The following is a 21,359-nucleotide window of genomic DNA, read 5'->3' on the forward strand; positions in this document are numbered from 1 at the left end:
GGTGTCCTCACCTTCCTCAGTTTGTCAGCGACCTGTAAGCTAAGGATTGAAAAATGGGAGCCAGTGTCAACCAGAGCGGCTATTTCGTGGCCGTCAATGCAAACGATGAGCTAGGCGCTCACGATGTCAGTTACGTTTTTCGTACTTCTATCCGTCGTATTCGTCGTTGTGCTGGGCGCCTTTTTCGTCAATGTCGTCTTCACGTCGTCGTTCGTCGATAACGGGGGATGTGGAGCAGTTCGAGTATTGGCAACCTCACCCCAGGAGGTCGCTGCGGCTAGTTTCCCCGTCGAAGGCTAGGCGATCTGCCCCTAGTGACGTAAGCAAAACTGCGACGAGTCGGCGAATTGTAGCGCGCCGGACATGGAGAAGGAGAACGTGGTCGGGGCGTCGTTGAATTTGGTGGCTGACTCTTCACAGGAGCGCCGTTGTAAGCGCGTCGACCGTCGTACGGAGAATAAGCATAGTTGGCAGGAAAACTTGGGTGTTGAGCGGTGCGCTAGTTGTTCCATTTGCGGCAAACTCTATAGACGTGTCCAGCTTCACCACAATGGTAGCAAACTGGTCGACGGTCGACGGTGCGCCACAAATCGGTTTTCCGACGCTGGTAGTTCGGCTCTCCATGGAGCCAAGGAGTGGCGTGCGCATGTCGAAAATACGGCGTTGTTTGTGCTGGCATGATCGGCGGGGTCGGTAGAGTCGACGAGGGCGACGATGTCGGCTCTATTTGTGGCGTAGGTGGTGTTGTAGTTATGGGAGTCGACGGCGTTGAAGTTGCGTTGAGTGGACGGCGAACAGCTTCCGCATAAGTGAGGCGCCGCGGAACGTTGCCACAGTCTGGGGCTGAAAAAGCTTGCCGGACTTCCTCCCGGACTACATCAGCAACAAAAGACAACGCTGGCGTCGGTTCCGTAGGAGCAACCACAAAGCCGAGCTGCCGAAGCTCTTCTCGCACCACTTCTCGGACAACTTCACGCAGAGACATGTCGTTACTCGCAGCCAGTACGGAAGTGTTCGCCGTCGAGTTGCCCATGTCATGCTGGCGGTATCGTTGATGCAGGGCCCGTTCGATGGCTGTAGCCTCTTTTGTGAACTGTGGCACAACTATATTTGGCAGAACTATAATTCATCGGGTATGCGCCAGTTCAATAGATATTAGATCATATCATCATATTATCATCATCATATTAGATTATAAAGATTAGGTCAACAATAGATCATATTCACACTATCAATCAGGTGATAGAGAAATGTGCGGAATATAACCAACCCTTATATATAGCTTTCATTGATTGCGAGAAAGCGTTTGATTCTGTCGAAACCTCAGCAGTCATGGAGGCATTACGGAATCAGGGTGTAGACGAGCGGTATGTAAAAAATATTGAAAGATATCTATAGCGGCTCCACAGCCACCGTAGTCCTCCATAAAGAAACCAAGAAAATCCCAATAAAGAAAGGCGTCAGACAGGGAGATACGATCTCTCCAATGCTATTCACAGCGTGTTTACAGGAGGTATTCAGAAACCTGGATTGGGAAGAATTGGGGATAAAAGTTGATGGAGAATACCTTAGTAACTTGCGATTCGCTGATGATATTGCCTTGCTTAGTAACTCAGGGGACCAATTGCAATGCATGCTCACTGACCTGGAGAGGCAAAGCAGAAGAGTGGGTTTAAAAATTAATCTGCAGAAAACTAAAGTAATGTTTAACAGTCTCGGAAGAGAACAGCAATTTACAATAGGTAGCGAGGCACTGGAAGTAGTAAAGGAATACATCTACTTAGGGCAGGTAGTGACGGCAGATCCGGATCATGAGACAGAAATAATCAGAAGAATAAGAATGGGCTGGGGTACGTTTGGCAGGCATTCTCAGATCATGAACAGCAGGTTGCCATTATCACTCAAGAGGAAAGTGTATAATAGCTGCGTCTTACCAGTACTCACCTACGGGGCAGAAACCTGGCGGCTTACGAAAAGGGTTCTACTCAAATTGAGGACGACGCAACGCGCTATGGAAAGAAGAATGATAGGTGTAACGTTAAGGGATAAGAAAAGAGCAGATTGGGTGAGGGAACAAACGCGAGTTAATGACATCTTAGTTGAAATCAAGAAAAAGAAATGGGCATGGGCAGGGCATGTAATGAGGAGGGAGGATAACCGATGGTCATTAAGGGTTACGGACTGGATCCCAAGGGAAGGGAAGCGTAGCAGGGGGCGGCAGAAAGTTAGGTGGGCGGATGAGATTAAGAAGTTTGCAGGGACGGCATGGCCACAATTAGTACATGACCAGGGTTGTTGGAAAAGTATGGGAGAGGCCTTTGTCCTGCAGTGGGCGTAACTAGGCTGATGATGATGATGCGCCAGTGGGGACGACGCTGAAGTAGCGCGGGTTTTTAGGTGAAGCGGGGGAAACGAAGAAGACATTGTTGTTGTTCCCTTGGACGTCTTCAAAGGCATCACCATGAAAGCTCTCCGGGACCATAGGGTTCTGTAGTGTTACTCGCGATGGAGCTGCGGTGGCCATGTTATTAGTAGGAGGCAAACGATTTCTCGAAGTTTCTTGCAGGGGACTGGAGTCGGGCGCTAAGCCTAGCAGGCGACGACTGAAGCGGTGGACCGGTGTTTCGATGCACGATGGTGATTCCGGGCTCGATCGTCGGCTCCGCGAAGGGGTGCCAAGCATGAAGAATACCCAGCACCTCCACCAGTGTAACGACGTAGGATCGACGAGTATGCGTAGCAGCACCGCCAAGAAACGCACTTTATCAGACGTCCAAGGGAACAACAACAACGTCTTCTTCGTTTCCCCCGCTTCACCTAAAAACCCGCTCTACTTCAGCGTCGTCCCCACTGGCGCATACCCGCTGAATTATAGTTCTGCCAAATATAGTTGTGTCAATATATATATATATATATATATATATATATATATATATATATATATATATAATGAACTGCATGTCAGCTCTTGGCAACCATAGGTTAGTGTAAACCTATTGAGATATAACGAAGGCATATTTGTACAACCAGACACAGATTGATGCAGCTGGCTATGTGAGGCACCCTTTGCAATTGCACATGACACTGCTAAATCACATTTTTTTTCTTCACAGTACAAGAAGCAAACATTTCTTTCTGTTGAAGGCTATGCGGATTCTGGAGGCATCCCAACATCCCGCAGGAACCTGCTGCCCTGCTGAAAGCTGGGCAGCACAACGATAAAGCACCGGATCTGCATGCTTTCACAAAGGTGCGCAAAAAACTGTCGTTACCTTGTGAGTTGTAGGATACGTTTGTGCAATATGCAATCATTTTACTGTATGGGCAATTTCCGGAATTTCTAGTGGCAGATCACTTGAATTTTTCTTTTGGTTATCTGGAATGCCCTCAGTTTAATCAACTGACCAAAGTAGCCTCCTCTGAGTTGCATATAATTGGGGGGGGGCTTAAGTAATTATGCATGATATACCCCGTACAGGCTCTATAATTATCTAGCCAAATTGCCTTTCTAAGAACGAAGAACGAATCCTAAGAACGAATCTAAGAACGAATCCATGAAGAGTCCAGACATGTATCATTTTTCTTTTCATTATGCAATCCTATAGAATTAAATTCTCACACTATTGCCTGTGTGCCTATAATCCCTCCAATTGGTCACACTTATCTATTGCCTCCTATACTTCACCTCCTAAATACATTTGCTAAAACAATGTATTTTCTTGTTTTATTAGGTAGCTGCTGAATTCCTAGTCAGTACGAGAATTCAATTCCTCAAACTTATAACAAATCATGAACCTTTTCATGTTAGAAGCTCACTATGACTACCAAGTGCAGGTTCGTTTTAGGCCTTTTCATGTTAGAAGCTCACTATGACTCCCAAGTGCAGGTTCGTTTTAGGCTGCAAGCTGGTGTCTTTTATACATTACAGAAATTCGAGTTCGTAAGGAGGTATAGGAAACTGCTGAATCATATAACAACCAGCCCAGTGCAGTAGTTGCAAGCCAGACCATGACAGCACAGCTCAATGCTGGCAATTCACTTTTATATTGCCATAATTTTTCTCCATTTCTTTGCCTGTCTTCAGTTGGCATGGGATAAAGCTTGTTCGTTGCAATTATGTGTAATGCGAAGAATTGATTTTACTTTCCCTTGGATTTACCAAGAGTCGCAAGGAGGCTTGCTTCAAGCTCAAGCTGCCCTGAACTTAATTTTGGAACTATTTCTTTTTTGATATAGTGTAATTACTTGTTTCACTTCTTAGCGAATTGAGGTTTCGTACTGCGAATAATGCACTCTAGAGCACCTAGAAAAATGTGTTCTACTACGTAAATACATGGTTTATGCAAACAGTGCCTTAATGTTTCGTACAAAAGTTCTATCATCAAGAGTTTGATGGAAGCTTGTCTGGTCGGGATGGAACATGACGAAGAATGACAGACTTATCATATAAATCTTTAAAAGGTAGACAGTTTGGCTTCCATTCGAAAGCCTTATTCACAATGGGGCAAAAAGTAGAAGTGCCTACTCAATAGGTTTTAGCATGGGACGCAAGCATCGTGCAGAACACGGAGAGGGTTGCTTCGTTTCTCTATGAGTGTGTCCTGTTGATTGTATCTCTAGGGACCCCACAGGTACAGCTGTGGCTTCCAGTTTCTTTCCTGGCCAATTGCACTAGAGTTCTTGCAGTCACTGTTGTGCTTAATCATTGCTGCGTGCTCTACTTAAGTATTTGATGCCCCGAGTTGCCATTTGCTTCAAGCAAAGTGCTTTACAGTTGCATGTCTGCCAAAGTTCAATCTAGCCGAGAAAATACAAATTTACGTGCACAATATACTTTTGAGTATAGGGCAAGTAATTGTGGAGCCTTGCTGTAAATCTACATATAGATATTTTTCGTGGTGCGTTCTGTGCAGTTAATTTTTCTAAATCTACAGGCAAGACGATATAAAATTTGGCAATTACTGTTCTTGAAATTTGTTCATAACTCTATTCAATATGCACAATTTCTTTTAAATACTTGTTCATCAATAATCTGTCAAATATAGTATAGAATACTCTTTCTAAGACACTATGGTTATAGACATTCATCAGCTGATGAGTATGCAAGGAAGGGTTTTTGCCTCTTGTTGGTTTTACGAGCCTAGAGGCAAGAAGCTCATTCTTGCATACTCACTTCATTCAAAGCTAGTGAAGTGAGGTACTGTCAATTTGTGCTTCAAAAACGCCCTTTTGAAGTCCAGCCCACACTTGGTTCAGAGAAGTTTTCAGTACAGTCTCACATCTGTTAGATGCAGGTTACCTGTTGCAGGTATTGACCACCATGGCAGGCAGCAATCGCAATGCCACTGACGAGGTGACACAAGTAAAAAAAAGTAATCGTCTTGCTCTACCTACATGATATTAGTGACAATCTGAAGAAGTTCGGGAAATGTGCCGGCGTAGATATAGGTTTCCATGCTCCTTCGAAGCAGCCTAGTTTGTGCACAAGGGTAAACGCGGATACGTGCAAGCCAAGTGGGTGCAACAAGACCCACCGAAAACCATTTGTTTATTGTGTTGAAGGGGTGGTTTACTGCATCCCGTTGGACTGTGGCAAAGAGTATACGGGACAGACAAGTAGATGCATCAACGAGCGATTACGTCAGCACACGAACAACAATGAAAAAGTAGCCCTATCTGGCCACCATGCCGGACATTGCGCTCCCTGCAGATGCAAGCCTCTGTTTTATCAATTCATTCATATCAATTCATTATCATATCATTCAATCGTTGGCCAGTTCACCAGAGAAATAGTAGAAGCTGCAGAGATTAGGAATAGGGATTGTGTTAGTTGCCCATCAGTCTCCTTATTGGAGAAAGGAATTTTTTTGTCACATTAGCTGCCTGTGCGAGTTCATCTTGCTGGATTGATTTGTTTGTGTCGTCCTTCTCCCGTGTTTTGTTTTGTGCAGTGATATATATATATATATATATATATATATATATATATATATATCTGCTCTCGTGCAGTAAACACTCAGTTGATAGTTAGCACTGTGTCTCGTTTCTTTCGTTCATGTGCTTCTGCGCTACTGCATAATGAACCAGTGTCAGAAACTTAAGTAGAAAGGAGCATTGCAGCAGTAATCACTAGGAACAGCTTCACCAGCAAGTGAATCGCGTTAAGAATTGGCTGGCGTAGTCGGATCTACATGTGCACCTTCAACCAAGGTACAATTCATTTGTTGCTAAATAAATGTTAGTTTTCAAAAAGATTGGAGTGTTTTATTCATATGCAAATGAATTTATATATAATACCCATCTTGATTGTTACATGAAAACAGCACCAGAATATATTAAAAATGCCGGAGAAATTTGCTTAAATGTCCCCAGCACATTAAAAGCACACTAAAATAGTTGCTACAATGTTTCTTGGGTGAGCAGCAGAAAATTCATGGAATGTCACTAGGCCGTTTCTAGGTCGAGTTATAGAAAGTTGCTAGCATGTTTCCAGATCAAGCAACAGAAAGTTAGCAGAATGTTAATAAAAAGTTTCTAGGCCGAGGAACAGAAAGTTAGCAGAAAGTAACTAAAATGCTTCTTGATCGAGCAACAAAAAGTGAGCAGGAAGTTTCTAAAATGTTTCTAGATCGAAAAGTAGAAAGTTAGCAGAATGCTACTAAAATGTTGCTAAGAAGTATGAAAATGGTCAGTAAATCCTGCTTTTAGCGTCTAAAGGATTTTCATTCATTGTCTAAAGAAAGTTTGTAAAAAGGGTTTATATTCAATATCGGTGTCCAATAGTCGATATGATGTTGGTATGAAGTATATAAGAAGTTTAAAAACGGTGTAAAGAATTTCAATAGACTGTTGGTAGGTTCTAGTAACATTTGTCTAAAGAAAGTTTATTGTAAGTCACTAGAAATTTTTGTAAAGGGATCATTTGATGTCCTTTTTTATCTCATAAGTTTTGTTGTTTAACATTTCTCCGCTTTTAGTTTTTCAATGTACCAGCCCTCTAACGTTAATGTTGTGCTTCTGCACACAAAATGAATAATTGATGCATTGATCGTTATTGTTATTATTAAGCAACGGTGAAATATTGGCATACTTGCGCTTTTTAAGTCCTTGGCCGTGTTGAGCTCCTCTAGTACTCGGGATGACAAACGCATGAAGTCCCCACGGTATCCGCACATTTTGCGAAGCTTCGTACTGAATTGATCTGGCTCTTTATCTGTTTGGAGATTTTGGACACGGAGATCACTCTTTGCGAAGGGAGAGTAAGGCTCATTTCGGGCTCCGCTGCGTAGTTCCCACGTTTTCGGGAACCGGATATAGACTTGCTTTATGTACACGAGGCCACCAGTAGCGTGACGAAGGAACGAAGACCATGACCTTAGCAGGACCTGCATGTAAGGACAAGGCGTTTATCATAAGGCAGAAATGAGTGAAGTAAATGTCGCCACCGCGTAAGTGGTGATCCGCGGTTGGTTATTACACAAGAAATTTAACACATTTTTAAGAAGGAGTTTGCAAGTATATAGCGACGTGCCAAATCAGCATCGATTTGAGAGGACATGCAATTGCGTGCCTCACACGTTATTAAATACTAACAGAACAGTTCAGTAACAGAGCGCCAAGGTCAAGGCGTTTAATAGAGTTGCTTCACAGGAGGCCAGTAACATGTAACCTTGCAGCACCAGAGCACAATTGTTGATGACATCTATAAAGGAAGATTGGCATGCGGAAGGAAAGGCACTTGGTGGCTGGCTCGTCAATTGCCAAGGTAACTATTCCTCAGCACCCTTAAATGCACCATCATCCGAAATGAGGCTGGTTATCAGCTGTGCAAAGAGGTGGCACAGCGTGCCCAAAAATAAGCGCGAGAGAGGACCCTGGCGGCGCATGACGGTTTCTCAGCGTTTGTATGCACTTGCGCGCCGCGCATTTCGGAAGCCACATGCCAACTTCATGGCGGTGGCAGCACTAGATGGCACCGAATGTTCATAGGGACGCATGAAAGCCTAATCCGGCTACAATTCACTCCTCGTACATAACTGGTTTCGAAGGTGGCAGTACATTGTGTCTCTATACCCACTAAACACACATTAGTTTTTTAGCCATCTAGAAGATGTCCTGAAAAGCATTATAAACGTTTACAAAAAGTCTTGGCACGATATTTAGGACTCCTTGAAGACGTCTCACCAAACCTTTCCTGCATGTCTTAAACGTCTCGTAGCCGTCGTGAAGACCATCTAATGCTCCACGAAATAAGGTATATAACTCGTTTTCGAAGACATATTGAAGCCGCCTTACAAACATTTTTCCCACAAAATAAACAGATGTTTTCAAGAACATGGTATGGTGCCTTCTATTCAATATCTGTGTAACGTAGCCCTATAATTTAGTAAAGCAATTTATTGAGTGACATTTGCTGTAGAAATTGTTGAGTGAGATGTCATTTAGGGCCCCAAGGTGACGTACGTACAAGGCATTCGACCTCTTTAAAATGTGGCCGCAAGCGTAGTAAGGACTGCTTAACATTCATTGCAAGTGTCAGTACCTTAAAACTGAATGAAAAAGCGCCACTTGTTCATTGGGCAAGGGAGTACTTGCAAAAGATGCCAGCAAGATCTACCCAAGCCTGTCAATTTACAGCGGGAACACTATTATCAGGGGATGCACCAGCCCAAAGAAGTCATTTTAAATATTCTCTTAACGTTAAAATTCAGTCATAACATGCAATAACAAGTCATAACAGTGCACTCTAGATAGTCTGTCTCCTTCCATGTCAACTTTCCAACAAAATATTGTCTAGATTCAGTGCTCTGGCTAAAACAGCATACAATGAACATTTGCGTTAGCCTTGGAAGAGCCAAAATCATTTGTCAACATTGTTCGAGATTTGCATATGAAATATTATCAAGGGCTTCAGCAACAACACTATGACGGATGTTTCCTAAGATGGATGTTTGGCACAAACGAGAATTTAAAAACACGATACGCCCTTCCATTACAGTAATCACTCTAAAGGAATTGAGCGTATCCCGATACCTGCTCAATGGACAAATCAATGGTGATGTTAGTAATCTTCTCAATATCGTAAAAGGTATGGCTGTATTGACAGCACCAATGCATATGGCCCATTCCTTACAACCAAACAAAGGACCACTGAAGTATTGGCAGAGTCATAAAAGTGATAACACGGGTTATAGTCGCTCTTAACATAAACGATAAATAATGACACAAATGCAGCGCCAAAGTGGCCAAAGGCTTCAAATGATTTTTAATAAATCAAAGCAATAAAAGCACTGCAAAGTGAGCAAAAGGTTCCTAATGCATCTCCTAGAGATTTGGTTTGTGACTATCTGTATTCAAAAATTGGTCACAAATAAAAAATTCAGGGAGGTGGCTTAGACAGTTCCACAGGCTGATGCACCCGCGGACAATTCAGCTTGTTCCGAATGAAGCTTGAGCTCAGATTTGGCACCTGCAATTAGACGGTAAGACAAGATATTAACGAATACTTGTCGCAGTGAAACTTCGTCGTAACGAAACGGGACATAAGGAATTATTTGACGTAACAAAGTGAATTTCCCTTGAACTCTCCGTAAATATCAACGTTTTAAACGCTTGTTTCAACGAAAGAAAATTTCCCTGCGACTAGATTTGCCGATTTTGATTCGTCTCCGAAGCAAGAAATTCCCGATCCCTGCAGGCTCAATCGCATACCACGGGTGCCAATTCGGTGCCAATGTTCAAAACCATTGGGTATTTGCGTTGAATGCGCTGTCGAACACTGTTCCTTCTCACCACTGAGCGTAGCTGCGCATAAGCTGAGGCTCCATATCGCCATCGCAATTTCACCCACTGCAGCACAGCGCAGGCTTGTGCGCCTACGCGTGGCCTCATAGATTCCGCTGGTGCAATCTGACGCCTCCCTGTGTGGCACGTGCTGCTTGAAAGTGACACAAGTTGTAGGCGTCGCAGCGTGCAACCTATTCAACTGCGTCACCATGTCGCCGGTTTCTCGATGCTAGAGACGAGCCAACTTAAAGCGGAAACGAACAAACATCACATTGAAGCAGAAGGCAGCTATCGTAGAGGCAATCGTGTCAGATGCCAAAAAGCCTGGTGAGGGCACCTCTTTTTGCTGTTTTGTGTACTGTATGCACGTGGTCATGTAGCGGTTCTGCTGGCCATACGGCCGTCTTCTTTTACGCAAATTCAAATTTGTACGCTACATTACGCATGTATTGCAGTGAAGGGAAGATATGCCTATAATCAATTTCGGCTCTCCCTTCAACGTCGTTATATAGACACTTTATTGCATATGACTGATAAGAGCTCCCGCTCATTTGTACACAAGCCTTGTTTTACAAACACCAAGTGCTAGAAATTTGACCTAGGCATCTCGCGTATGCATACGGAATAATGTAATCGCTGCGATGCAACTTTTTGTGCAGACTGATAAGAAGCACCCATGATACTGACGTGAAATTCATATTCTTGACGGTAACAAAAGCCTTGTCCAAGAAGGCCAATGTAATGGTTACAGACAGCCACGTCCCCCAACCCCCCCCCCCCCCCCACCCCCCAGGTACGTCGGAAGCAACATTTTTCATTTTCACATTATACACCTGCTGCTTAAAGCACTCTTCGAAATGGCAACTTTTGTTGAGGTAAATGTAGTCATAGTTTGAGTAAAGTATACCTATACTACGCCGAAAAACCCTTAAGCAGCACGTCCTTCACATGGTGCAACGTGCAGACGAGAACAAGTATATGCGCCGCATTGACTTCATAGGTTTGCAGAACAGTTGCGAATACCTTATTTTCGGGGCATATTGAAAGGTCGTGCGACCAAACGAGGTCACTCGCCTGCCTGAACGATGTCTTACGCTACGATTGAAACTTCTGGGGTAACCTTACGTACTCTGAGCGTCCTGATCAAAGCAAGTTTTCCGGGCTCACTGTAAGATTTTAGCTTTTATTCTGACGACCAGGTCTCAGACTGTCACCTGCGAATATTACGGCCGAGCAAGCATACCCTGAAATTTCCACTCGTTAAATAGAATATCGTTGAGGCTTGCCGCGTCGCTGGCCATGCACCCAAAAGCTCTTGCCACCCTTTCCTGTCTGCCTTGAGCGAGTTAGGCAATGAGAATTGTTCTGAAAACCAATGGAGTCACCTAGCCCATGCTTCGGCCCACTAGTTACAGCATGAACTGGTAGAGTTGAAGCTGCATAAGAAGACATGTTTCTAAGGAACATGAACTGCCGAATAAAGAGAAAATACAAGGCAGGTGAAGCTTTGAATTTTAATTTTAATATTCTGTTGTAAAGAGTACAAGTTAATGTGAGGAAAAAGTTGAAGACGGCGAAAATCTACTTATTAATCGCACTTGTCGTTGAAATTTGTAGGACAAGTACGCTTGTCACAAAAAGAAAGCCGCTACCTCAACAAACGATTCTGGAGTTACAACACTCATTCAGACTAAAACTTGCAGATAAAGAAGACACAAAAATCCATATACCGCACATACAGTACACACTTTTCAATTTTTTTATTTGAAGAAGCAAACAACATAAGTACACACAATAGTACATTACATCCGTGTGTTTGCTGAAGTCCAACTTCTTCTGTCATTATTGAGACCGCAACGAGGTATTCACCTATTGTCACCATTGCCTCAATGGTAAGCTCAACCTACTTAGTGGCACATTTACCTTGCCGGTAACCGCAGGCTTAATGAAATTGAGGCTAAACGTACACACGCGCAATGGACCAGCCAAATCACTTCATTAAACCATTTCGTTATCAAGATGCTTTCTATGTGTACTGGTGATATTGGCCAAGACCTTTCTAGCCGATTTTGTGGCAGTCAACAATAATTTTTAATGGATATCGGCCGGACACTATTCATGCGGATAAAAAATGGTTCCGGAATAGCAGCACGCACCATTGCTATCATTCTCGAGGAAAATAATTTAGGCAAGCGACCACTTACTAACAAATTACAACCGTACGCGGCCACACTGAGTAAACCAGCGCTTCGAAAAATCGTGCGATAGTCGCGAAGGGGTCAGTGAACCTGTGAGATTGAGAACGTGCTTTGGTTAACCCGAATCACTTGGACGGTGCAGTATGCACTGATAACCAGTACATGAACACGGCGTAATGCTTTGGCATTAAAGGTATCTGATTCGTCGTCAATCTCACAGGTTCAGTGGGCCCCTCGCGACGATCACACGATTCCCTATGTTACACACACTCCACACCGCAGTGCCGCCACGTTGAGGTACTTATACAAAACAAGCAGGACACACGTATACAAAGCAAGCAATGAAACTTCCCCTCCGTGGTACCAAGGCAAAGTCAGGCATTCACGAGGCAAAAGCCCCCAGATTTTCTCTCTCGCAGCCACTTGTACTCGCGCCTGCGCACAAACGGTTGGAGATTCCTCTAATGACCATCCCGTCGCTTGATTCCTCCATGATGCGCAAGCACGTATTGGATTTGATTAGCTGAATGTCTCCAGATCATTAGGTCATATGAATGTTAGATGTTACGGAACTCTTTACATGGATGGGTGGATGCTATGAGCTTTGGAACGGGGTGGTAGGTTGCCCATCAAACTCTTTTACCGAGTTTTCTGAACTCTTGCTGAGAACTTTGTTTTTGTGTAGCTGCATTGTTTGTCATTTGCCTACTTATTTCATAAATCTTTGAATCGCCTCTTACTGACCTCTATTGCAGACATGTTTACTTTTCCCATGCTCTCGCTGAACCAAAAGGCTTTAACGAAGCCAGAGATGCCTAACTCGACTACTGGGCAGATATCTTCACATTTCAATAAATCATGCTCCATTGTTTCCCTAGTTTTACCGCACGGCACCGCACGAGAAACCAGCACGGTACAATGAAGTACTCCTTCGCCGATTAAGAATAGGACACACTTACGGTACTCACTCTTACCTCCTGACTAGGCGGGATTCTCTGACTTGTAGTGGGTGCGGAAATAGTCTGACAGTCTTCCATGTTCTTATTCAGTGCCCTGCAATAGAAACAGAGAGGAAAAACTATTTCCCTTTTACGTATCGCAAACATACGAGTATACCACTTCACCAACAGACACCGTGAAGATATTTTGGCCAGGTAATTTTAACACGTGATTAACAGCCGCTCTATATGAGGGCCCTCTTGAAGCTCTAGTATCACTGTTGTTTCGTTGTCGTATCTTTGTACCAAAACACAATTGACATCGCCCAAGTTCCTGACAAATCTATCATTTATTTAGTACCTGGATATTTTACGCCATTTACAGCGACAGTCTTTAGTCCCTTTTACAGCCATGTTGCCCCTATCATGATGAATTCACCGTCCACACCATTCACAATACATAGTTAAAATTACCATTTTTCATGGCGCTCTTCAACCATACTTGGCTCTTGCGCCATTAAACACCACATATCATCAGCTTGACCACAGCAAGCAAATGTTTTTTCTTCCTTGTTGTATCTCGCTTCATGGGTGCGTGTTCTAAGGCATCCTGATCATGCATTGAAATGCTATGAGCTTACCTTTGAGTTATCATAAATTGTTTCCTATCTGATTTCGTTTTTTCCTCTTATGTAGTTACTCACAGCAGGTTATTTTTTTTTCATTGCCACCACCCATGAGATCTTCTCAGCCTGTCTGACTTCCGCTTGACGCTCTTTGTTGCTGTGTTGCCCACCCTACAGGGTGCATACTTTCTGGTAAGCTTCCTAGTTGTTTTCCTCCACTGGCAATCAATGTTCTCCTGTACAGATACCTCGACGCTCTCCCAGCCCATTTACTTTCTTTCTTATTCCTCAGTCGCTCTCCATAATAAATTTTACTGCAGCTTCCCTCACTTCAAGAATGGTCCAGCCCATATCACATTGCACAGCTTCATTTGTAGTCTTCCCGTGAGCACCCAATGCGAGGCGTCCCACTGACCTTGGGTTCTTATGGAGTCCTGATGGCACTCCTCATTTAAAGCAAACAACCGCATTTCCAAAAGTAAGTCCTGGAACCGTTACACCTTTCCACATACACCGTAGCACCTTGAACCTATTGTATCCCCATAGTGCTTTGAGCTTCATTATGGCTGCATTTCTCTTCCCCTTTACTCTTATTATTTTTTCCTGTGTTTCGATATATCTGTTGCCTTCCTTTATCCATACATCAAGGTATTTATATTCTTTTACCCGAAGTATTTCCTAGCCCTGCATCGCCACTGTCTGTTCACTGTTTTCATTCATTATCATAAGACCCGATTTTCTAACGCTGAATGGCAAACCTAAATTCCCGCCTTCCTGTCCACAGATATTAGCCAGACGTTGCAAATCACTTTGCTTGTTAGGTAGCTACACAATGTAATCCGCATAAAATAAACGTGGAAGCTGCTGCTCAACTACTTTACTCGCCTGTTTTTATAAGAGATTAAACCTGACATTAATTCCCTCTAGCGTCCTTTCCACCCTCACCATGTGCAGGATAAACCAAGCTGGGGATAAAGGCCACCGCTGCCTGAGTACTTTGTTGTTATAAACTTGATATTCGCTCCGCATGCCTTCCCATTTAATGTAAGCGGTATTTTCTAGGTAAATGTTTCTTAAGAGATGTATACAATCGTCGACTAAGTCGTCTCCTTTCAGAATATCGTACAAAATGTTGCGCATCTGTATTTTCTAGAAAGGCCAGATATAGCAGTATTCTTTCTTCTCTGGATATATCGGTGCGCATAATAAGCTGTAAGCCCTCTTTGTCTGCATGCGCTTACAGCTTCCATTTAACTTCCTGCATTGCTATCCTGTATATTACCGATGTAATCGTCAGTGGTCTAGATCAATGAATAATATCTTTCACCTCCTTAGCTTAAAAAAAAGTCATTCTACTTTGTCGCCAACTATGTGGTATTCGTCTGTCTGTCAATGTTTTTTCACGCCTTTCAACAGAGCTTCCCTACTTATTGGCACTAGATCATTATTCAGCCAAATAGGAACCTCGTATAGTCCTATGTCTGTGCGCTTCAAAATTTTCTCTTCTGCCTTCTTCTAGTTGAAATTTGTCAGCGCAGCTCTTTCTCTATGTGGTTCTTTGGTGCTTTTTTCCTCGAAATCAACCTTGTCATTGCCTTGGAAAGATTCGGCTGCTATATTTTGGATGTAATCTAATACCGCGTCCCCAGCCAGTTTCTTTCCATTTTCGTCTAGGATATGCTGTTGTATTGTTGCAGACATCCTGCCTAATAAGTTTATATAGTTCCAAAATAATCTGGTTGTGGCCTTCTTTTTTTCACGTATTACTTACAAAAAACGTACACTCTCACCGTTTATCTTTGCACGGACCAGTATTTGAACCATAGATTTTTGATTCCGCTATGTTCTGCATTTTCTAGATACTTCATCCTGCGGCAACTGCACATTTTTTTTGCCTGCCTGTGTTCTCAGGTTACTTTCTGCCGTTGGGCAATCGCTTCTCGTACAACCATTTTCCACCAGCTTTTCAGTTTTGTTTTCATTGCCGTCGAGCATGTTGCTACACTTTCCGTATTTCTGTCGTTATTAGACATAGAAAGAAGCTCAGTATATTCCCACTATTTTCTTGGACATTTGCCAAGTTCTTCCTCCACTCTTGTGACTATGTTTAATATATGTTCAGTGTTCAAATTTGGACTGGCCATTGTACGCTCGCTGCTCTATTTCCCTACTACATATCCCTTTTTCGAAATGATGCGTTTATAGTCCCTTCATATGCTGCCATACCCTTCCTCGTTAATGAGCATTTCTCTCAGCTTATCACGGATTCCTTCTGTCATCGGGAAGTAATCAATCATCGATTGCCGGTTAGGGACTTCCCACGTCGTTTGCCCGCCACACATAGGTCCTGTATTCACGATAGTGAGGTTACGTTGCTCACAAAGATCTACATTGACTTCACTTTGTTATTGGTATAGCCATCTAGTTCCTGTATGGGGGCACTCATGTCATCTAATAGGATACGGCATCATTCCTGAAACCCTTAATGTCAGCAGTTAGGCATTCCATAAATCTTGATTCTTCTCTCTGCAATACTTTCCGGTGCACAAATACGTTACGTCCAGCCAAGATTTCTTTCCACTCATTCTACATCCAGCCATAAATGCTCTTAACATATTCAATGCACTCTTTTCTATTTGGCTCCCTGATGGATGAGCATTCCGACTCCCCTTCCCTTTCTTTCCGATTTAGTTCTGTTGCACCCTTCCCAAACATAATTCTCAATCACTTGCCGCTCTTGCGAGTCTCTAATGTGCGTTTCTGTAACCGAATACACCCCTATTTGCTCTCTATTCAACTGCTCCTCAATCTCAACCCACTTTTCCTTTCTTCTTCTGCCACGCATGTTTATGTAGGCTATTGCATGGCGAGCTTTCTTGTTTTCCCCCGTTTTCTCTTATTGACGACGAAGCTGTTCTGAAGTTCCCCTAGGGGACCTTCTTCAATACTACCTATGCTCGCCTCCTGAGTTCCAGTGGGCCCCCCCAAAAACGACAAGGTAACCAACAAATCACCAGCCCACTTCTCGTCCAAGCTTGTAAATGAAGTGGATTTCGTCCCGTAGGAAACCACCATAGCTTCTCACTTTCCTGTTCACTTCTACAACCTCGAAAGCTGTCTATCGGCTCATTTACGATGTAGCCTCATTAGCAGCTCTTCGCACGTAACAGACACGTACAGGAACTCCCGGCTCCGTGCACATCATGATCCACACGTGAGGCGACAGCTCACTCAAGTCTTCTGCCCCGTTCCCCAAGCGCTAGGTTAGTCCTCTCCCTTTTCTACCTAGGGCGTCAATTAGCCCAGATTGTATTGTAACAAGGTTGCGTCCGTGGACATTTTGCGCGAGCTTTCGTTTTGCTCGCTCCATGAAAGAACCCAATGTCCGTCCTGGAAATGTCCCTACCACCACGCTTTTATCGCCTTTCTCCCTGCACAATTGCTCCTGAGCACCCAGCAAGGTTTGAGTCGCCGGCGATAGTCACCCTTTCACTATCTCCTATTGCATTAGGTGGTGGTGACCACCATCTGGCGTCAAACATAACCCACGTTCGCCGTGGCGTCAGAGATTGCGCGGCGCGGCTCATTCTGTAGCAGCTTTAACGGAATGTAGCTAATTGGAGCAATTATAGCACCAATTTCACTGCTGCATGCATGTTCTCCGTCTACAGGGCATTTTTTTTCAACTGAACAAAATTTTAAAATATAGTCTGTGGCAGCTAGCTATCACAATCCTAAGTCTTCTTCTAAATACTCTATGAAGTGGCCGTTGACTCTCACGAAAAATCTGAATGCTTCATGCAATCATCGTTATAATTACGCTAATTAACTTTTTATTGAATGCTTCACTGCAGATATCTCAGTCTACGAATTTTAGAGAGTGAGTAGGCAAGGCATATTCATTTGAACGAATTCTGAAGATATGGCACTGTTTTCGATATATGCGCTGTCATACGTGCGAGAACAATGCGCTGTTTAACTTAATGTTTAAGAGCACGATGTTTCATGCACTGAAGCACAAACTAATTTGAACGATACTGAAGCAGCGCGCTTGCATATGACATGTACACGTACATATAAAAAGGACATACACAGTCGCTGGACTGCAACCACTGCTTTATTGTTCAAAGACCCGTCTTTTGTAGTGTTCCTTGTCAAACACGATTTCCCAAAATCTGAGAAAGATAAGTCAAAAGGCCGGCGTTGAGGTGCTGTTTTCCGCATCTGTGCGATTGTCGAGCTTCTGCAAAAAGATGAATGGCACAAGGAAAAGGAACGAGGCCCTGTGCAATCAACCACCGAAAGCCCTACGTCACTTGTACAGAGAGAGTGGTTTATAAGATCCTGCTGTCCTGTAACAACGTATACATAGGGCCTACGGGCAGGTGCTTGAATACGAGCACAATTGTCACTACATGGCTAAAGATTCAGGTCATTTAGCCTTTGACTCCGAGAACTGTGGCCGCAAACCCGTCCTAAAACCTACTGAAATTGTGTGGAGAGAAAAAAAATTATGGAAGCAATAGATATTGACAAATGGAAAGATAGGTGTATCAGTTGCCTCTCGGTATAGTTCTCTAAAAAGCGCGCCGCTACCTTGGACTTGATTATTCATAGAGGTGGAATCCAAAAAATGTCATCTTTGTGTTTTAGTGTGTTTTATTCTCGCTCTCCTCACGCCTCACTGCCATCAGAGAACCGTGCGCTTCTCAAGGAACATTACAGAAGACGGGTTTTTGAGCATAAAGGACTAGTTGCAGTCCATCGCCTGTGTATGTTATTTCCTTTACAATGTCTACGTGTACGTGCCAGACATAAGGACGCTGTTTCAATATCATGGCTCACCAACTAACCCATCAGTATATATTAAGTAACTGGACCACCAAAGCATTTCGTTGGACACATTGAACTCTATCTCAAGTTATCTAGAATCTCGCAAATTGTACGGCAGGGTTTCTATTGTTTTATCTGTCCGAAGCAATTATAAAAAATTTGGTGCACCATGTATATCGGAACACATAATGCGCTTTGGAAGAAAAATGTGACCACCTGTCAACATAGTTCGGTTGCCTGACAAAATGCATACACTCGTAAATTACCTTTCCGCATGTCGATGGCACGAGAAATGACCTCTGCTGCATAAAAAAAAATAGTTCTGCGATAACAATGGCCTATCGTTACGGGAGCATCGCAGGTAACAGCTCTCACAGGCATCGATCGTTCTGTTTACCAGAGCCTGAGGTGGCTAATGCAAAGCTGCACGTCTCATATCGAGCAACGCTTGACGCTGCGTGTGAGTAGGCACCCATACTTGAAGTTATTTAATTATTGAGATAACCCACAGGTTTCCACCGGAACATTCATTGAAGAAGCATTCGCCATATGCCGCTCGACCATTGGCGCGGTCGTCTCCACTGGCTACCATCTGGTTTGCGTGCATTGTACCTGAACCGCACCACGCGTGCAACCGGTGCAGCTTTTGCAACCAACCAGAATTTTGCCGTTGACCGTCGCGGAAACGGTGTAGAGTGGTCTATAGCGCTATGCTAAACGTCTGTCATCATCATCACCATCATACTGGCTATACGCCCACTGCAGGGCAAAGTCCTCTCCCATACTTCGCCAATTACCCCGGCCACGTGCTAATTGTGGCCACGTTGTCCCTGCAAACTTAATCTCATCCGTCCACCTAACATTCCGCCACCCCCTGCTATCTTATCTTCCCCCCTCATTACTTGCCCTGTCCATGCCCATTTCTTCTCCTTGATTTCAACTAAAATGTAATTAACACGCGTTTGTTCCCTCTCCCAATCTGCTCTCTTCTTATCCCCTTAACGTTACACCCATTATGCTTCTTTCCATAGCTCGTTGCGCCTCCTCAATTTAAGTACAACCCTCTTCGTAACCCTCCAGGTTTCTGCCCCATGGGTGAGTACTGGTAAGACACAGCTGTTATAAACTTTCATCTTGAGGGCTAATGGCAACCTGCTGTTCATGATCTGAGAATGCCTGCCAAAGGCACCCCAGCCCATTCTTATTCTTCCGATGATTTCAGTCTCATGATCCGGACCCGCGGTCAGTACCTGTCCTAAGTAGTGTATTCCCTTACCACTTCTAGTGCCTCGCTACCTAACGTAAACTGCTGTACTCTTCCGAGGCTGTTAAACATTACTTTAGTTTTCTGCACATAAATTTTTAGACCTACCATTCTGCTCTGGCTGTCCAGGCCAGTGAGCATTCCTTGCAATTGGTCCGCTGAATTACTAAGCAAGGCAATATCATCAGCGAATCACAAGTTACTGAGGTATTCTCCATTAACTGTTACCCCCAATTCTTCCCAATCGAGGTCGCTGAATACCTCCTGTAAACACGCTGTGAATAGCATTGGAGAAATCGTATCTCTCTGCCTGACGCCCTTCTTTATTGAAATTTTGTACCTTTCTTTATGGAGGACTAAGGTTGCGTTGGAGCCGCTATAGATAGCTTGCAGTATTTTTACGTACGGCTCGTCTACACCCCAATTCCGCTATGCCTGCATGAGTGCTGAGGTTTCGACTGAATCAAACACTTTGTCCTGATCAATGAAAGCTATATCTAACGGTTTGTTATATTCCGCGCATTTCTCTATCACCTGATTGATAGTGTGAATATGGTCTACTGTTGAGTAGCCTTTACGAAATGCTGCCTGGTCCTTTGGTTGACAGAAGTCTAAGGAGTTCCTCATTCTATTCGCGATTACCTTAGTAAGTACTCTGTAGACAACGGACAGTAAGCTGATCAGTCTATAATTTTTCAAGTCCTTGGCGTCCCTTTCTTATGGATTAACATTAGGTTGGCGTTCTTGCAAGATTCCAGCATGCCCGAGGTCATGAGGCGTTGCGTATACAGGGCGGCCAGTTGTGCTAGAACATTCTGCCCACCATCCTTCAAGAAATCTGCTGTAATTTGATCCTCCCCAGCTGCCTTGCCCCTTTGCATAGCTCTCAAGGCTTTCCTTACTTCTTCCGGCGTTACTTGTGGGATGTGAAATTGCTCTAGACTATTCCCTCTTCCACTCTCGTCGCAGGTGTCACTGGTACTGTATAAATTTCTATAGAACTCCTCAGCCACATAAACTATCTAATCCATATTAGTAATGACATTGCCGGCTTTGCTTGTTAAGGCATACATTTGATTCTTGCCTACTCCTAGTTTCTTCTTTCTTGACAGCTTTTAGGCTTCCTCCGTTCCCGATAGCATGCTCCATGCTATCCATATTAGACTTCCTTATGTCAGCTATAGCTTTCTGGGAAATGGGCAGAACTTGCTAAGCACCTATACCAGAGCCAAACACTTTTCCCATGACGCTGGAATTAGATTCTGCCTTCGTCAGTGGCCGAGTCGCATAGGCGACGACATATTCAGTGTAGCCGGGCTTTCGTTAGGCGAGGACTGCGCCAAGACCGACCCCGCTGGCGTCTGTATGTAATTCAGTTGCAGCTGTCGGGTCGAAATGTTGAATACGTGGAGAGGTAAGAAGATGCGGCGTCGCAAACGTGACGTCGCATGCAGATGACCAGAACGATAGGTCCACACCACCGCGAAAAAGCTGGGCCAAGGCCAGCATGATCAATGCATAATTGCGAACAAGGCAGCCCACTTATGAACATAGGGCCACAAAATCGCGAGGTTTGATGTTAACAGGCTCGAGAAACTGCGTGACTGCACGAAGCTTCGTTGCTTTGGCTAGAACACCGTGCTTCGGCACGGTGTGGCCTAGGATGTTTCTTCAACTTACGGCCATCATCCCAGTCATTAAAGGCCGTCACGTG

At 43.9% G+C, this 21,359-nt stretch overlaps 1 protein-coding gene across 1 annotated transcript in view; it reads right to left on the minus strand.

The window, feature by feature from the left end:
• LOC139061211 (calcium-activated chloride channel regulator 1-like) overlaps nt 1-21,359 on the minus strand; it is a 495,141-nt gene that overhangs the window by 368,583 nt on the left and 105,199 nt on the right. The window contains exon 4 of the mRNA XM_070540868.1: nt 7,091-7,385. Coding sequence (XP_070396969.1) covers nt 7,091-7,385 — 295 coding nt within the window. The remainder of the gene's footprint in view (nt 1-7,090; nt 7,386-21,359) is intronic.

The sequence above is a fragment of the Dermacentor albipictus genome, chromosome 6 (assembly GCF_038994185.2).
Source record: "Dermacentor albipictus isolate Rhodes 1998 colony chromosome 6, USDA_Dalb.pri_finalv2, whole genome shotgun sequence".
NCBI classification, from domain to species: Eukaryota; Metazoa; Arthropoda; class Arachnida; order Ixodida; family Ixodidae; genus Dermacentor; species Dermacentor albipictus.